This window comes from Cupressus sempervirens, chromosome 9, assembly GCF_028749045.1.
Source record: "Cupressus sempervirens isolate cs-2001-9-10 chromosome 9, ASM2874904v1, whole genome shotgun sequence".
NCBI classification, from domain to species: domain Eukaryota; kingdom Viridiplantae; phylum Streptophyta; class Pinopsida; order Cupressales; family Cupressaceae; genus Cupressus; species Cupressus sempervirens.
In genome coordinates this window covers 1,439,160-1,458,021 of record NC_143126.1, presented here as the reverse complement: position 1 = coordinate 1,458,021, position 18,862 = coordinate 1,439,160, and the positions used below count along the sequence as shown (strand labels likewise).

Sequence of the window (18,862 nt, the reverse complement as noted above, 5' to 3'; positions counted from 1 at the left end):
GGTGACCATGGAGTTGGAGCAACTGCAATCTTTGCCAAATTTTGTACAGTCACAAGTTGTGGTGTCTAGTGATCTGAGGATGTCCATGGTTGAGATTGTCAGAGACAGTGGAGATGGGGATGCATCCATCCTTAATACTAACATTGGCATATCGGGTTCGTTCCCACTAGAGTCAGGTTCAGTTGAGTTGGGTGCTACAACAAATTGTTGTGGTATGTCTGACATGGTGGTGGCCTCTAGTGCTAATGGCACAGAGACTAGAGATGTTGTACCAAAAATCATGTGTGATGTTGGTGAGCCGGTAGTTGGCATGGTTCCTGCTAGTAATATTACTCCCTTGGCAATGTCTTCGGAGGTAGTAGTCAATTCCAACTTGGTTAGTGATCGATTGCAGTTAGTTTCATCTGGATTGCAGTCTAAGCCACCGACTGAGGTTGGCGCATTCTATCAGCACTACACTATGAGGTATGCTCATCAATTTACCTTTGATGACCATGTTGATGAGATGATGATACAAAGATGTACTTTGGTTCCTAGTGCTTGTCATCAGTTATGGGACGGTTTGACGCCCCGGGATGAGAGTTGTGATGGGCATGACATGGCAATAGGTTATGCAGTTGACAGCTTGATAATACATGACTTAGAGCAGGAGTTTGGGAGTGATACTTCAGTAGTTGTTATTACTAATTCTACTCCTTTGGCTATGACATCTCCTGACTTAGCTGGTGGTCAATCACAGTGGGCTATATCACTTGTTCATGGAAAATTTGGTTTGGGTTCTATTTCTTGCTCTTTATCTTGTAATGTCTTTTCACCATCAACAGTGCATGGGAGTTATGGTTATGAGACAGTGGCCAGTGATTTGCAGAGTTGTGTTGACTGCAGGAGTTGTACAGTGTGTGGATTCTCCATACTTGGTATAGTTTCATTCGAGAGCGTTCACCATTATTACAGAGTTGGATTGTACATTCCATATAGGCCAGTGGGATGCGTTGATGGTATTTACTGTGTTGGTAGTTTGATTTGTCCACTCTACTTGGGTTCTGATGTTCTAAGAGTTTATGTCTCGTGGGTTTCTGACTGTGGCAGTGGTGATTTTGGAGTTTGGTTGAGCTATAATTGTCAGTTAGATTATGGATTCCTCTTGGTCATATTGCAGAGGATATTGCAGGAGCCTGTGTTAATTGGCAGTAGTATAGTTCATGACTACATTTGGGATCCAGGTGGATTGATTGGTTTATTGTTCAGCCATTGCTTGAGGAAAAACAATATTTGGGAGGGGAGGATTTGTCATGTCCCATTTTCAAATAATAAAAAAATAATAATCTTTGCTAAGGCAGGCAGGCCCAAAAAGGCGAAGTTTCAACAAAAGGGGATAATCTTTGGAAGCTAATGGACTAATAAATGAAGATTATTATTAAAATATGTTTTACTAACCCCTCTTGGATGTGAGTTAGGGTTATGCCCTCTTTTAAGGGGTTTGGAGGCATTTTGGGGGATTTGTCCAGAACTTGATTTTTGCTCATTTCCTTGTTATTCTTCAGAGGCTGCCAAACTTGTGGAGAAGGAGACCCAAGAACGGGAGTTTGCAAGTTTTCAGGAAGGCTAAGGACGGGATTTTGAAGCCATTCCATGTGCATGCTCATACAGAGTTTGCCTTTGTGTTGAACAGTGCAGATTTGTGGATTTTCGGGTGTATTTTTTGTAAGAGTTTGTTGTTTCCAGTTGAGTACTTCATATCAGTTTGGGTTGCTGCTGTATTTCAGACTTTTAGATGTTAAAATAGAGCTGAAAATATGTATTTGAATATGATTATACTTTTGTGATAGATTATTAAGTTTTTGTGGTGATTCCGGGCTATTTTGTGCTATTTTCGGGAGCCCAATGAGCATTGTTTTGTCCTCCGTTTGGGAGCTATTGTGTGCATGTTATACAGATCTAGAAATGACATTTGATAGGCTATTATGCTGCTCAAATTTCTGTAAAAATGTCCACTTTCAGATTTACTAATAATATGTGAAGCTGTGAAGTTTTTGGCACTATTTCCGGCATACCCGATTTGGGGTTTATTGAAAAATTGGTGGATCTTTGAAAGATTGGTTGTTTGATCTTAAAGATCTGATTAGAGGCTTGAAATATCACATAAAAATCAGAAAAGGGACATTTCAGCCTCCCTGCTCATCACTAGTAAGAGAACCCCATCTGTAAACTGCTAACAACTGACGAGTAGCATCGAAATGCTCGCAAGTGATAGCAATGTCTCACTCGCTAACTCTTAGCTGACTAGACACATGATTGTGTTGGCTGGTCAAACTCCTATACTTTACCCTTGGTACACTATCCAAAGGAGTAACCTCAGAATAACTATCATTTGTAATACTGCCATCCAAATTCTGCAGTCTAACTGTTGAACTCGTATCATCAAACGGAGTGACTAAAGCATCAACATAAACCTCTGTATCAAAGGAACCGTTGAAGAGACTAAGTCCTCGACACTATCCACAACATCCCCCTGGGTGTCATCTGTAATAATTAGATCCTGGGACTCTTTTGTAAACTCTATCATATCTGAGAGATCATCAACCCATTCCAACAAGAATGGTCAACTGGATACATGAACAATGCCCAACACAGGTGTATAAAAACTAATTCCAGCATCAGACAAGCTACTGGCATGGATGAGAACTACACCTGGTAAACTACTAATCAAGTCCATGATGGTGCAATAGATACTATTACAAAAAAATGATAGACATCTCTGATCAAAACATTCCCAAGTACTAAGATAAGGATCCCAACAACTATATCATGAATGGAAATCAACTGGCAACTCAAGTAAACTCCTCACCTGAGTAATGTGAACAATACCAATTGACTTCACGCACCTGTCTACTGTACCCACTACAATCTCTAAATCTGGAGTGTAAATGCTAGACATACTCATATCATCATCAACATGTGACCCGACTGTAAAAGAAAGCTGAGTCCCTGCCATATGCGCTAACTCCTGAACTGAACTCACCTCGAGACGAAGCTCGTCCACATGTCTCTCAAAATCCTAGAGAGCCAACTGAGTATACATCAAGGAATTTCGAGTATCCTCCAGCTCATGAGAAAATTGGTCGACCTTCTCTTCCTTCTTCAATGCATCTGAATAGATCCCCACAAGATTAAGGAGATGATCGCGATCTGAAAGTAGGTGTATGTAACTTACCTTCATTGCTTCCATGCCTTCCTTGATTTGCTATAAGTCGTCACAAGAAGAACCTTCCCTGACTCCTTTCTGTCTCTCCTATAGTTGAATCATCCAAATGTGATTCTCGATCAATCCATACATCCTGTCATGATGAGATAAAGCCGTGACAATATCCTTTTTCTTCATCTTCAGGTGGCTTTCCAAAACATGTGAAGAACTACTAGCCTCTATCTCATGTGAAGAAGCATCCAATTGTGCCTGATACTCATTTTCTGCAAAGTCCTGAATGCTCACTTTCTAATCAACCATACTATCCTCAAACATGACAGTATCCTCAACTGCCATAACTTCATCCAGCCCAACTATACTGGAATCACTATTTGTGTCAATCACGTAGTCCAGTGTGCTTGTGATATCACCTTCTGATGCAACTAGCTCAACCTACACAACATTTGTAACCACTTTTGCTTGTGAAGATGATGCAGATAAACCATTACCTAAAGATGTGTTAATGTCTCCTTGTATCGAATCAGCATGTCTGTTAAACTCCTCATACGAGTTTCTGCCTGTCATAGGAAAAATACTTTGATCCTTAGGCCTATCAATCAGGTTCTTTAACCACGTACATGCCATAGGTGACACATTCCTCTTTTTTGTCCAAACCCGCCATAAATCTTCTGCCAAAAGTTTAGAAATTTCATCCTCCTCCTCAAACAAGATTGTGAACATGATGGAGTGCATCAATGCTAATACATTGTTGGGATGAAACTCATCCATAATATTCCAAAATGTGTTAAACATCCTGCGAATGTCATCGATACAACCTATTGCGAGCATAATGTTTTCAAATCTACACCTTGCAAATACTTCAAGTAATCTTGCCCTTTTTGTGAAATAAGGGTCCCGGATGTTGTCCAACTTTTTGAATCTTTTTACCATGGTGTGAAGTATCTCTCTCATAATTTGATCGTCATAAGAATTGAGGCCAGCTATTATCCTCATGATTTCACTAATGCAAGAGAGAGTTGCAAGTCTTATCACCTCATCATGATGTTTCAATAAGCGGGGCTTAACCAACGAACCAAATGTTGGAGATAAAGTTGTTTGCATAGCATCGGGTTTTGACTGATCAATCTTGCCTAAATAATTTTTCAACTCCAAAGTTTTTAGAAGGTCCTCTGTTCGCTGAAATGGGCAATCTAATTTCTTCTTTGCATTGTGCATTCTTTCTTCCAAATCCCTGTCTCCTGTTAACGCCATACTGATAATTGAATTCATTCTGAAATAACCCAGTCAGGTTGGCAGGAAACCACTCTGATACCACTGTAATGACCCTGCTCAAATTTGATCCCAAAATGCTGATAAAAGTTCAAGCAAACACTTTGCATACAAGGGTCATATGACTGATATAAAATTTTAGTTTGCTTTTATGGCTTTTTCCTTCACTTAGCATCAATAAGAATGTTTGCAAGAAAACTCTGAATTGACTAAACAATGACCTAACATGAATGTGCAACTTATTTTGACAATATTCAATGCATATATGTGACTCAAACTACTTGCAATATGCAGCTACAACAACTAGTAATTTTGACAAACACTTGGGATGCAACCTGTGATGGCGTTAATGCACTTATAGCCAAGTGGCATTAATACAAACACTTGGTATGCAGAATTATAACACTATTTATGCCAAAAAGAGAACCTACAACCACTTGACATTTTGTCAAACAATTGGCATGCAAACTAATAAGCTGATCATGAATGATAAATACATATTCAATTACACTATATCAGACCAGCAATGTCTCCTTTATTGCACATAAAATGTTAACTACAATGCTAGTATGAAATGGTAGGGACTCTTGGCTTACATCCGCAAGAATAATGCTTAAATCTATTACAAATTTCACCTACAGCCTTACCTTCTAATATGCATCTAAATGATAAGAACAATGCATGTAATATCCAAAGGAACCTGATTGTAGATGGCTGTAATAATTTTCTCCAATGCTGCCTTTCTGCTTTGCTTTTTCCGATCTGCTTTTTCACCTATTTTTTTCGGATTTGCTTTTTCACTTTTCTTTTTCGAACTTTTTTTTGGATCTTCTTTTTCGGACTGCTTTTTTGGATCTACTTTCAAAAACTCAAACCCTTAGGTAGTCTGAGTATACAAATTAAGCTCAACTTGAAATGGTTGAATACCACTTCCAAAGTGCAACCTTTCAGAAGGTCTTTCACTTCCTTAGTTATGCAATCTCTTGAGAGGTATCATTCTCAAGGGATTATGCTGAATATTTGCAGACCTGGATGGTGCCACAAATGCTTATAGAGACAAGGTAGTAGAATTATCAAATCAAGTTTGTCCAAATGAGAGGCCAAGCCCTCTATTTATTTACTTTTCTAAGAAGTTACTAAGAACTTCTAGAAGCATCCTTTTCTAAGAAGTTACTAAGAATTTTTAGAAACATCCATTATAATGCACTTTTATAATAAATAACTTTATAAAAAAAAAAAGTGCAACTCAACTTAGAATTATAACATGTAGGCCCAATATAAGAAGTAATGACAAAATATAAATAATATCTCCAAGAGCATAATAAACCATCGAATCTCCAAATAAATGTCAGAATCACTCTCTCTCATCACAACCACCTGTCTACGAGAGTCCGTGATAGACTAATCTAGCACGCAAAACGATGTCAACCAAAAAAGGGACATTACACCTTATGTGAGTGTTGTTGGCAGCTTGATGAATGCTATGATTTCTACAAGGCTAGACATTTTCCAAGCAGTGGGAGTCCTTAGTTAGTATATGACTAATCTTGGTAGGGTGCATTGGGATGGAGTTAAGAGAGTGTTAAGATATGTGAGGGGCACCTCTGCATAATGCTTATGTTTTCATGGCAATCGTACTGTATCTTGACATTCTGTTTGTATTCATGGATATGTGGATTCATATTGGTAGGTGATGTTGACGACAGAAGATTCACTAGTGGATATGTTTTCATGATGTTTGGTGGTGCAATTAGTTGGATGAGCGAGCAATAGGATGTAGCTGCTTTGTCCACTACGAAAGAAGAGTACATGGCAGCTACTCATGCTTCTAAAAATACCATTTGGCTTGAGAGATTGTGGTCTAATATTGGTTTTGATGCAAGACGGATTACTATCTATTGTGACAGCTAGAATGCTATCTATTTAGCAAAGAATGCTATTTCCCATGCCAAAGCAAAACATACTAATGTATAATATCATTTTATTTGTGATATGGTGGAAGATGGAAAGGTGAATTTGGAAAAAGTTGTTACTTTGGAGAATGGTGTGGATGCATTGACAAAGCTAGTGAACACTGAGAAGTTCAGATAGTTCATTGGTTCAATGGGCCTTGGGACCTATGCTGTGATACAATAACTCCTATAAGGTCTTTGTCAAGTGGGAGATTTTTCGGATAAGGTGACTCAACCTTATCATGTTTTATTAGTTTTATTTTTTGCATTTTTTGAAAGATGCTAAATGAAGACAAAATCTTCCGCAAGGATAGAGTTGGAGAAGAAAACATAAAGTTTCCCTTTTTTGCTGATTTGTTCTCTTTGCTTTATTTTTAAGGCAAGAGTTGTGCATAAAGGAAGTTTTTAAATAGTGTAACACCAATATTGGGGAATGTCAGGACAGCGGGACGACAGGACAAGTTTTCGAGATGGGGGGAAAATGAGCCTCATTTTTGGGACAACGGGGGGATGGCCAGGGGATGGTAACAAGGGAAGGATGGGGCAGGGAGGGGTGTTGTATAGTATACATATAGAAATTGAAATGCTAGTTATGAAATGATGTTTCAGTAGAACATAGCAAGTTAAAATACTTGAATATAGAAAAATTGCAACATGAACTAGAACTATTGAAAACTCAACATAGTAACATATTACATACCTAATAGTAACATTCAAAAATCAAAAATCAAATACAAATTCAAGTACCCATCCTAGTGGTGGCATGGTTGAGGAATGACAGAGGTGGGGGTACTTGGTACTCAAGTACCCAATGTGGGGATGTCTCGGACACAAATACTTCAAGGTTTGGGAGGCGGGTGCGAGTCCCTATGTTACACTATTTCTAAAATGAGTTGTAAATGCATTGAATCTAGACACATTAGAAATTGTTTCCTTTTTCATGAAAACTCTATAAATACAAAGTGTTGTTGTAGAGAGTTATGTGATAGAGAGAAGTATTTGTAGAGCCTTGTTATGCTTCCAAAATTATTTTAGATTTAGATACCACAGATGATTACTCTTGAAAATCTTTGGCTTTGGAGATTGTTTTGTAACTGTTTTTGCTGATAATACAATTGGGTTTGGCTTTGGACTGGTGGGTTTTTTCCCGAAAGGATTTTTGCATGTATATGTGTTGTGTTTAATATATTTTTCTATATGTGTTTATTTAGTTTGCAATAGCTTAGGGGTTTTTGATAAATTTTCAGCATCATCTCTCCTATTAGATTTAGCATTTGGAACCGCTTCCGCACTTTGGCTTCCTTTCACATTGGAGTCTTAGTGCAACAACAACAATCAGAAGGAACACACTTCTAGAAACATCAGCAGTCCAAGGACTATATTTCTTACATTCATCGTAATTATACTCTGTGAGAAAAATCTTGGGAACTAAGTGTACACGATAGGAATGAATTTGGGGTGAAATATGTATAATAATAGGATAGGATTAATAAGGAGGGAATAGGACTTCTCTTCAGTTGAATATGAATGGTTGATTTAATTGTATTTATAAGGGTTATTAAACTGAAGCTAGAACCATTTACAGTCAAATCACATAAGGGAAAGAACAAGGAAATAAAGGAAGGTCATAGTTGTCAGGCCATCTTGGCTACTATTTCGACCCATGTATTTCATTCTTAAGTGTTTCTCTACTACGTTTGTGGTTTCTTAGTGATTTTGAAAAGAAGCGACTTATGGAGCAGGAGGGACCTACTCGCATAGTTATGAATCGATCCTCTCTAAATGACTATATCCCTCCATTAATAGCAGGAATGCGTTTGAATGGGTTCTTAAGGAACTTAATAGTAGCACAAAAGAGTATTGAACTAGGAGCAGTTACAAGGACTCCTCATAATAGAAGCATCAAGAAATATAGTAGGACTGGTTTTGAGAAAGTACATTTTGTTGGAGATATTACATAGTAACATTTGCTGAATATGCATATTTATCACATTGGAGTTTTTGAAGTTTGAAATTGGCAGAATCCACAAGCAGTAATATTGTTGGCATTTGATCGTTGTTGTCTTGAATTGTGGACATGATTTATCACCACTATGAAATTGTGTGAAGGATTTTGTTGACATATTTATGGAAATTGAACAATTGAAGCCTTTATGTGTAAGAGATTATTGGTTGGAAAGTATTAGATTGGAGATTATAGTTGGCCTACAAACACTTTTAATATGAGATTATAATAACTAATTGAACAACTCTATTGTTGACTGAATAATTTATCATTTCTTCATTATTTGATAAGTAGTCTAGTTTTCAAGACCATCATGACTTGTCCGTAGAGAAACAAAGTTGCAAGCTAATCATTGACTTGGAGTAGAAGAAGAAATTATGGTGAATTGTTATTAGCACAGGATTCCTTTTTCTATCGTGGCACTTAGTGCTTCTATACGGAGCGATGAATGAATGGCTGAGTTGAGTTTGCAGAGAATATGGCATGCTGAATTCTCCTAGCATATTGTTGCAACTATCATTCTAATTCTTAGAAAGGAAAGTGAATTTTTTTGAAACATGTTTATTGAAGATATTACACTTGCTTCGCTACATTGAGTGGATAAGCCTTAATTAGCATTGACCCAATACTTCAGAAGATGAAGAAAATCATAAATGAAAGGATCAAGATCTTAAGGAGACCTTCTTCAAACAATTGCAAACAACTGGTATAGAAAGATGGAAAAATATGACCACTCCTCTACATCTTCTTACCTATGCATTGACACCAAAATATTATAGCAAACAATATCTTGATATGCCAAGAAGATTCCACCATATAGAGATATAGAAGTGCTAGATAAGTATAAGACAACATTTTGTAGACATTTTGTTGATGATAATATGCAAGATTTGATTATAGATGAATTCATAGAGTTTGTGAAGGCAAGAGATCTAAGTAATGATGCTCTTTTTCATTGGTTTAAGAAGGATGCTCATAGTTGGTGGTAACTCCATGGCCAACAATTCCAATTGTTGCAACCCCTTGCAATCAAAATTATATAAGTAAGTTTTATTTAAAATATTTTAACTTACACTGTCTATGTAGGCTGCTACTTGTGAACTAACTTATAACTTTAATAATTTAGTTTCAAATTACTTTGTCTTGTCTTCATAGATTGCTTGTTCATATGCATTAGAAAGAAATTGGAGCATGTATTCTTTCATCCACTAAGTAAAGCACAATAGGTTGCGATAAAAAAGACTCGAGAACTTAGTATATGTGCATTCCAATTCGCACCTCCTTATATACAAGAGTGAATATAAATAAGAGAATTCAAAGATGTGGGATATAAATTCAGAGCTTATGGATTTGGATGCTCCCACTTCTCAGCATGCAGTTACCACATCGGAGGATTTCGACCACGAGAATGCTATTGGTGCAATTGATCACATGGTGAATTAACCAATGCCATTTAAGAAGAAGTCGATGAAGAGGAAGAATATGATGGTGATGATGATGAAGAATAAATTAATAATCAATTAGATGATTGAAATAATGACACTATCGTTTTAATTTTGATGTTGAACTTGAAGTATGTGATGCTTTGATGGCATGATCATGGGATTACAAGTTTATGGTGTTTTTGTTGTTAATATGATATTATGTGATATCTAATCTTAATTCATGCTTATAGGCTCCTTATATGTGTGTGTGTCTATATATCTATCTGTCTTTCTATGTATCTTTATTTCTATCCATCTATATATATTTTACATGGTTTTGTACTAATGAACCCTAGCTGCATTTCAAAGTTTTTTTACCAACAAACCAATTCTCCAAACTTGAACTTGAACTCAAATGCTAACCAGCAACTTAGATTAGATGTAAACAAACAACTATAGGCATTAGGACAACCAGAGCGATAAGAGGAGGATTGTTTTAATAGTCACCTCAACCACTTCCATCAGCAAGAGTATCTACATCATTAGATAATATATCCCATCTATGTCATAGATTATTTGACTCTAAATAATGTGGGGGTACTGTGTCTTCATTCTCATTTGGTTGGGAGGTATCATCCAAAGAAATAGAAAGTATTGGTTCAAGGAATTTGTCTTCCCTTCGAGGAGGATTTCAGCGTCCACTCCCTCAAAGGTGAGAATGCCTCCAGTTATTTAAGAGAAACTTTTCTTTCTTTTGGAGCTCCATGCAAAACAAAAGAAATTCCTCCTCTCATGGTCTTTGCTTGGCATGCAATGTCTTGACAAGGGGAGTTGGGGGTTTGAAGGGTCTTTTCCTCATGTGTTTTATGGCAATATACACAGGACTACACAACCCACTTAGCACACAAGTATCCAAAAGCATCTATATGGGGGAGCAACTGTGAATGTAATCACAAGCACCTTAAAGCATATGTAAGTATGGGGAATGAATGGTGAATGTAATCCTCCACTTTCGCTTTCTCAAATTCTAACTTCCTTTTCCATTGAAAAATATTTTGGAGGATGTAATTTTTTATAGGTCACCATTATCTCATGAATCTTGGATAAATCCAATTACAATCAAATCCCATATTCATGTACAATTAATGGTTTTAATTACATATAGTTATTAGTTTCTTAATACCCAAATCTCCCAAAAGTTTCCTAGAATATTGTGAATGTTCTAAAAAGTGTGCCCTCACTCTAGGAACTTCATGTCATAGTGGTTTTGGAATGATATGGTAGATGACTGATTGTTGGATTTCCACAACTATTTTGGATTTCGAAAGTTCAAAACTACAAACCCTGAATTTTCTAGAGAAGGCACTCAGCACTCATGCATCAAGGGACAAGACCATGCAACAAGGGTGGTAGAAACTTATTAACACTAGAATGATATACTTTGGTGAAGAAGTGGGTTATAAGTGGATAGGAGTAATGTATGTTCAATCCTCTAGTTGTATGACTTTTAAAGTAATCTTTTGTGGTATGCCAAAGCTTGTAGAGATGGATAAAGCGTGATGGAAAATCAAACTACATAAAAACCATAGTCTCAAGGTTGGTTTCCCTTGTACTGTGAGAGCATGGAAGGTGGACCATATATACACCCTCAATTCACCTTCCAGGCCGGCTTTCCTTGTTCAAGCCCAAGAGTATGGATGATTGGTCTTCCATACCACCTCTTGGCACATGGGCATGGAAGGCTAGCTGTCTATTCCATCCATTCGGTCCCATACATGATGGGACCCCAAGCTAAAGGGAGCACTAAGCCCCTTCGTCCGTGAGCCTAACATTCATCTTAGGATGACCCACTTGGGTTTCTTGAACTCAGAAGGCTGGTTGTCCTTCCTATTTGTAATCTGTTTCACTAAATTCGGAAGGGACCATCATACAAATCTTTCATTGGATGCTTATATTAGAAACATCATTAAGATCACTCAATAATTTTTGTAAGTATCTCAATTGCATGAACACATATGCATAGATAAATGATAGCATGTTTCCACAATTTATAATAATGTGGCAATAATGTTTTAGGATAAGATTGTCTATATTTTTTCTACTGTTAATAATTTGGATCGTACTCCACACTCCATCATCAGTATTAAAACACATGTTGATGCTACATCCTGATGATGGATCAATGAGTATGATCCAAAAAGTTGATAGTAAACCATGCACACGATATTATCCAAAAACATTCTTGCAAAATATGCATAGATCTGTATTTCTACTTATCTATCAGCCTTATCTCTGAATGAGCTTTTCTACTAATATCAGTTTAGTTCTGATTTGGATCCTATTTCTGCTTATTTTCTTTGATTATCCTTCCCTTCTATAAATGAGGCTTTCTTCCTTTTATATCCTCTTCCATAATGAAAGGGGTCATGCATTTTTGTCTTGAAAGGATACACCTATTTGCAATTGCTTTACTTTTAAAGACTCAGAACTCTTCCTCTCAACTGCTGTCTTGGACCTTAATTATATTTTAATTTACTATCTCTATTTTAGGAAAGTGCTGCCCTAAATATTCTTTTCATTCATTCTTTAATTGACTGCTTTAAAAAATTGCTGTTAAAATGACATTCTTAGCTTTAAGTTAATCAACCTTCTTAAATGAGTCATCCAGTTTTTAGTTTAAAAGCAGTGATTTGGTTTAGGATAAGGCCTTTATCATGTTTTTTCTGGCTTTCAAAACAAGAATTCAAAAAGGGATAGAAATTTAGTTGTGTTTCCTTTGATCTCAAATGCTCCACTCTTGTCTCCTCCCCTTCCTATTTCCTTCTTCAGACCTGAACAGAAAGAAGAAGAACAAATTTATTGTCAATAAGTAGGAGATAATTTCCACAGCAAGTCAAATTGTGATATTGCTATCAGGATTTAACTGTGTGATTTTGAGTCAAACTCATTGACCCATGTTTCATGAGTAGTGATTCAACATGAATCCATCTCTCATGAGAATAAATGGAACACTTAGCACTCACTGGATTTAGGTGATGCTCACAGGGGTGAAGCACCAGGACTTCCCGGGAGGTCACCCATCCTAGTACTACTCCAGCCTGAGCGTGCTTAACTACGGAGTTTCATCCATGATTAAACCCAAAGCTTGCAATCCCATTTGCAAAACCTTCACCAAGTGTTGTGCCTTATGAACCATTCATTAGAAAGCCCCTTAAGCTCATCAATTGATAAGTAGGAGATAATTTCCACAGCAAGTCAAATTGTGATATTGCTATCAGGATTTAACTGTGTGATTTTGAGTCAAACTCATTGACCCATGTTTCATGAGTAGTGATTCAACATGAATCCATCTCTCATGACAATAAATGGAACACTTAGCACTCATTGGATCTAGGTGATGCTCACAAGGGTGAAGCACCGGGACTTCCCGAGAGGTCACCCATCCCAGTACTACTCTAGCCTGAGCGCGCTTAACTACGAAGTTTCCTCCATGGTTAAACCCAAAGCTTGCAACCCCATTTGCAAAACCTTCACCAAGTGTTGTGCCTTATGAACCATTCATTAGAAAGCCCCTTAAGCTCATCAATTGATAAGTTTATTGTCCTTTTAAGCTCCCAATTGTGCCCAGGCAGATTCAAGAGTGCTCCAAAACTCGTAAGTCTGATGTGAAAGTCCCAGCCCAAAACTCATGCAAACCATCTCTGAAACTTGTCATGACTCACATAGCGAATCAGTGACAAGTTGATTCGGCCACCATTAGAACTCCCAAGTCCCACAAATTCTGGCAAGTACTTGCAGAATCCTAAATCACTGTTACTAATAATTGATGGGAGTTTCACTGTGAGATGGTATATTTAAGGTCCACAACTTTGTATATCCACAAATTACAATACACCTGTAAAATAATTCATAACTTTTTTGCTAATTCTAAATGTTTAAAGTGTTCCTATTTACTTAAGTCTTAAAAAAAATCGAAAGAAGAAGACCAGGAATCATCATAATATGATAAATGAAAATATTTGATATATAGAGGAAGAGCTTGTCATTGATATCCAATGAACTGGAGAGAATCATCTGGATGTATTTTAAGGTTTCCTTGTCCATATTTTGACATGATCCCCTACACGCTTTTTAGTCTTTTGAGTTCCTCCTTGTGTGCACCTTAATGTTTATTGCAAATTCCTCTTCTCATATCACGACTTACTAATTTGAGACTCAATCAGCTCTTTATCCATACGCATCTTCAAATAACTGCAAAAGTAAATAATTTATTTATATAGGCTTAATATATTTATTCCTCAAAAATTAATTTAAAACCTTTTGTGCTTAATGAAGGCCAAACCCTATAATAATGTCAGAGAAATTTAAAATTGATGAATTGGAAGTGGGAATATATGAAGACGAACAAGATGCATTCGGAATGGGACGAATCATGCCATGCAATATTAATTGTTGTTAAGCAAGTAGACACTACCAACATCGTTTTGGGGATGTTATATCATGTTTACTGATTATGGTCTATTTTCTGAGGGCCTTGCACATTGCAGTCATTATTTTTGAGCTTTGAGCAGATATTGGAATAATTGTATTACTGAAAACTAAGTTTTCATCATTTAAACCATTTACATTCATCTCACTGTTTCAACTCTTTTTCATGCAGGGAACTCGACAGTTACGAGATTTCAATATCAAGGAGGCCGCTGGAGACTCAAATGTGGCAATTAAAAAGACTTATAATGTCAGCGTGACTGAAAACATTCTTGACGTGCATTTGTTTTGGGCTGGAAAGGGAACTTTTGGCATACCGTCTGTCTGGACTCGTGGACCTTTGGTCTCAGCAATTAGGGTTACTCCTGGTAAGATAAAATGTTGGCCTAAAAAAAGAATGTGAAATTATCCAGTTTTTGATCGAAGGACATTCACTGTGGAGATTAAAAATTGTCTAATTTTAATTTAAGAGAGAATCATTTAGGAATTTTTCACTTTATAATTTCTTTTCCGTTGCTTGTTGCAGAATTCAAGGCAACAATTGGCATAGAAAGTTCCAGCAATAACAACCGAACAAGAACCACTGGAATTATTATTGGAGTTATTGTTGGGGTTGGCGTTCTACTATGTTTATTCTTTGTGGTTTTAAGAAACAAACGAAAGAAAAGAAGATTTTCTTCAGCCGATGATAGCGAAGGTGATGATACATGTTGCTAAGTTTAAGATCAAACTCCATGCATTTTTTGAGATTAGCTCAATTATGGTTTCTCTTAGACCAGCTTTCTTGTAAATGAAAAGAGTATTGAGCAACGGATTGCCATGAACATAGATCTTATAATTATTGTATGGCTTATTTTTCCAGATTTGAAGAATATGGCTGGAAAAGCTCATCTTTTCAGTTTAACAGAAATGAAAATTGCCACAAAAGATTTTGCTATTGAAAATAAAATAGGAGAGGGCGGTTTTGGGGTAGTTTACAAGGTAAATTTAAATTTAATCTTATTTACGTTTAGAGCAATCTGCATTGTTTTTTGAGAAAGCGAATGAATCAAATATGAATTCGAAACGCTTATATTACAATAAATGATTTCAATTGTAGGGTGTGCTGCAAAATGGGAATCCTGTGGCAGTAAAGAAGCTGTCCTCCACGTCTGGTCAAGGAAAACGGGAATTTCTAAATGAGGTTGCCACAATATCTGCTGTACAACACCGGAGTCTCGTCAAACTTTTGGGGTGTTGTATTGAAGACGAAGAGCGGCTCTTGGTCTATGAATATTTGCCCAACAACAGTCTTGGACGAGCATTATTTGGTATGGCCTTATATGTTTCTCTACATAATAGCTACAAACTAAGAGTCCACTTCGTCTTTTGAAAACATTTAAATTGCAATTAATATTTACTTTTATCCCTTTTTATCACAAACCGCAGGTTCTAATCGATCTAAGCTAAGCCTTGATTGGCCTACACGGTTTAACATTTGCCTTGAAGTTGCACGGGGGTTGGCATATCTTCATGAAGAATCGAGAATTAGAGTTATACATCGAGACATCAAACCAAATAACATCCTTCTAGATGATAATTTAAATCCAAAAATTGCCGATTTCGGATTGGCAAGGCTCTACGATGCCGCGAAAAGTCACATCAGCACGAGAGTTGCAGGAACGATGTAAGATTTCTATCTCATTAATACTTCCAGAGGGACTTTTCCAGATTGTTTCACTAAATTAAAGATTCTCCATCAGCAGAAAGGTCGTTGACGTTGAGATTGAGAATTTGTTTTTTTTAGTTATAATAAATGTAGGACACAACATAGCATTAGAAATTTAAAATGTGTCCTTAGTGCAGTTCATACGTTTCATTGTTCTTCATCGCAGATACTTGCCGGATTCAGTCAAAGAAGGGTATTTTGATTTCAATGTTCTATTGAAAACACCCAAATGCAGAATGCTAACAAGGTTTAAAATGAGGGTTGTCACTGTACTTTGAATGTATACTAAATGTTTTGAATTTGTACTGCTTTCAGCGGATATCTAGCTCCAGAGTATGCGTTGCGTGGACATCTCACGGAGAAAGCTGACGTTTTTAGCTTTGGAGTAGTTGCTCTCGAAGTTGCTAGCAACAGAAGCCATGAAGACAGGAGTTTGCCAGATGAGATGGTCTATCTGCTTGATTTGGTACCAATGTTTTCTTCTAGATCTCCAAAAGTGATTTGTTTTATTGGCTTTTTCAAACTAAAAACATTTCACACTTTAAACAAAGATTCAGCAGATGCTTGAGAAGAAATAGCTAATTCATATGTACTCTTTGAAAGCAATCCCTTATAATACCAATCAATGAAATTGCAGGCCTGGCAGTTGTACGAGGAGGGGAGGCTTCTAGAATTGGTGGATACCAGTGTTCTTTCCAGCTTCTCTGTAGAAGAAGTGGTGAGAGTGATTCACGTGGCTCTCTTGTGTACACAGGCAACTCCCACGCAACGACCATCCATGTCACAGGTGGTCGCCATGCTGGGAGGGGCCGTGGAAATTAATCCACCACAATGCCGCCCTGGATATATCAGAGATTGGCAGGTAACAGGACAGACTGGTAACACTTCAACCAGGGGAGATGGAAAGTCGTGGACATGGAGCATGAGCCTGACGATGGAGGGTAGATCAGACAACTTCTAACACATAAAATTTAAGAACCTTCATCTGCATCTCTGGAGTTGACTTTGTTAATAGCTTTCTAAAGCTCGAAAGTGTGATCTTATTGTGCTTGGCCATGCAGCTACTTAGCTTATTTTGGCTGGAAATCATTCATTGATCAAAATTTTAATGAGCAATTTGTGTAGCGGGTGACACCTGAACATTCAATTTTGCTGCTTTTTTTTTTAGCAGTAATCTTGAATTGTAATTTTTTAATCGCTATTATCAATAATTGTTGCAGTTGAAATTTGGAGAAGAAATTGGAAGAAAAAAAAGCGGTTAAAGCACTTGTTGCGCTTTTTGTGAACTTTGTTCGCAATTCTTAAGTAATAGTTGATCCACTCAGAGAGAAATATTCTAATTTATTTTATTTTCTTAAGCGAAAATTTTGTATGAAAATGTTCCAAATGTCTAGACTTGAACAGAAATTTAACTTAAGCAGGAGAACAGGAACATGGGTGAGTCCACGCAAACTATGAACCTATTCCATGCCATTGATTTCCCATTTATATGAAAATAGGTAATGTGCTTAAGTTGAAACTAAGTGGTTTGTCACGATAGAAGGCTCAGAAATATTAGTGATGTAGTGTTGGAAATATAATTGATGTCAAAGGTAGTCGTCTGCATATTGTTGGAAAAGATATCGATATTGATGTCAAAAGAGTATGTATAAGATCATTGAACATATTTTCATTGATGATCAAGAAGGAAATAATTTTGTCACAATGAAGAATAGAGAATACCATACGAAGAGCGGAAATTTATAAGAGATGGCAAATTAAGGTTTGAATTTAAAATGGTTAGTTAACAAATGTTCATACATTTATAAAAGGTTGTCTCCAGAGGGATTCTTCCTTTCATGAAAAAGCATATGGAAGACATAAGGTAAAAAGAACTTGGATAGAGGAATATGGAAATGTCATAAGAGATTTGTGTGTGGAAAATAATGATATCATTCAAACAGATTTGTTAATGAGGTGTGATGATAATATGAAAAGAAGAGATATAATTCTAAAGACGAAAGTGGATGTCTCTAAATGAAATTGCCTCATTTAGGAAAATATAAAGAGAGAATTGAGGGAGGGATGAAAGTGTGAGTTGTGTGTGTAAAAGTAAATATATCAGATATAAAAATTAGATTGATTTGAAAATAAATAATAGTATTTAAAAAAAAGGCAACTAAAAGAAGGCAATGTCTTTTCAAAATGTCGCCTCTACTCAATGAGATGTTATTTTTCATGAAGAAGCATAAAGATATGAATATACAAAACGTGATAATCAAATGTGAAAATATTGTGACTGCGATAATAAACAATAAATCAATGAAGTTGATTATTGAAGCAGAAGGAAATATATGAGGAGTTCAGGCAAATTTGTGACTGAAAGACATGATTATTCAAATTGTTGTAACTATTTTAAAGAGTTGCATCCTGAGGCAAGAGCATCAACAAATACATGAAGACAAAGGATAGACTAATTGGGAAAGCTAAAAATTAGAAATAATTATAAAGAAAGAGTGCAAAAGAATATTTCATATTCTGTAATGTTCTATGATACAACAATGGAGACTAATTCTAGAAGTCTACATAGGAATTAGAGATGGAGAGAAGTGAAGGAATAAAGGGATAAAGATTGTTGAGAAGATAATGGAGACTTTAGGGAGAGATCATAGGAGATAGATAGAACTGATTTCTAATATTAATATGTTTGTTATTGTCACCTTTTACTATATTAGGAGACCATGTATGCAACATAAAGAGTATCTCTCTGAAAATTGAATTGGGAGTAAATATTTTTCAGTTTTATTTTTTCCACGTTCTCTCCCACCATTT

The 18,862-nt window shown here is 36.5% G+C and overlaps 1 protein-coding gene across 1 annotated transcript in view; it reads left to right on the top strand.

Annotated features, from left to right (window-relative positions):
* The window catches only part of LOC149537317 (putative LRR receptor-like serine/threonine-protein kinase At1g56140), a 117,790-nt gene extending 100,453 nt beyond the window's left edge, over positions 1–17,337 (top strand). The window contains exons 18-24 of the mRNA XM_089802829.1: positions 14,516–14,711; positions 14,870–15,040; positions 15,206–15,324; positions 15,443–15,653; positions 15,772–16,009; positions 16,367–16,517; positions 16,689–17,337. Coding sequence (XP_089658955.1) covers positions 14,516–14,711; positions 14,870–15,040; positions 15,206–15,324; positions 15,443–15,653; positions 15,772–16,009; positions 16,367–16,517; positions 16,689–17,012 — 1,410 coding nt within the window. The 3' untranslated portion in view covers positions 17,013–17,337. The remainder of the gene's footprint in view (positions 1–14,515; positions 14,712–14,869; positions 15,041–15,205; positions 15,325–15,442; positions 15,654–15,771; positions 16,010–16,366; positions 16,518–16,688) is intronic.
* Positions 17,338–18,862: the final 1,525 nt, after the last annotated feature.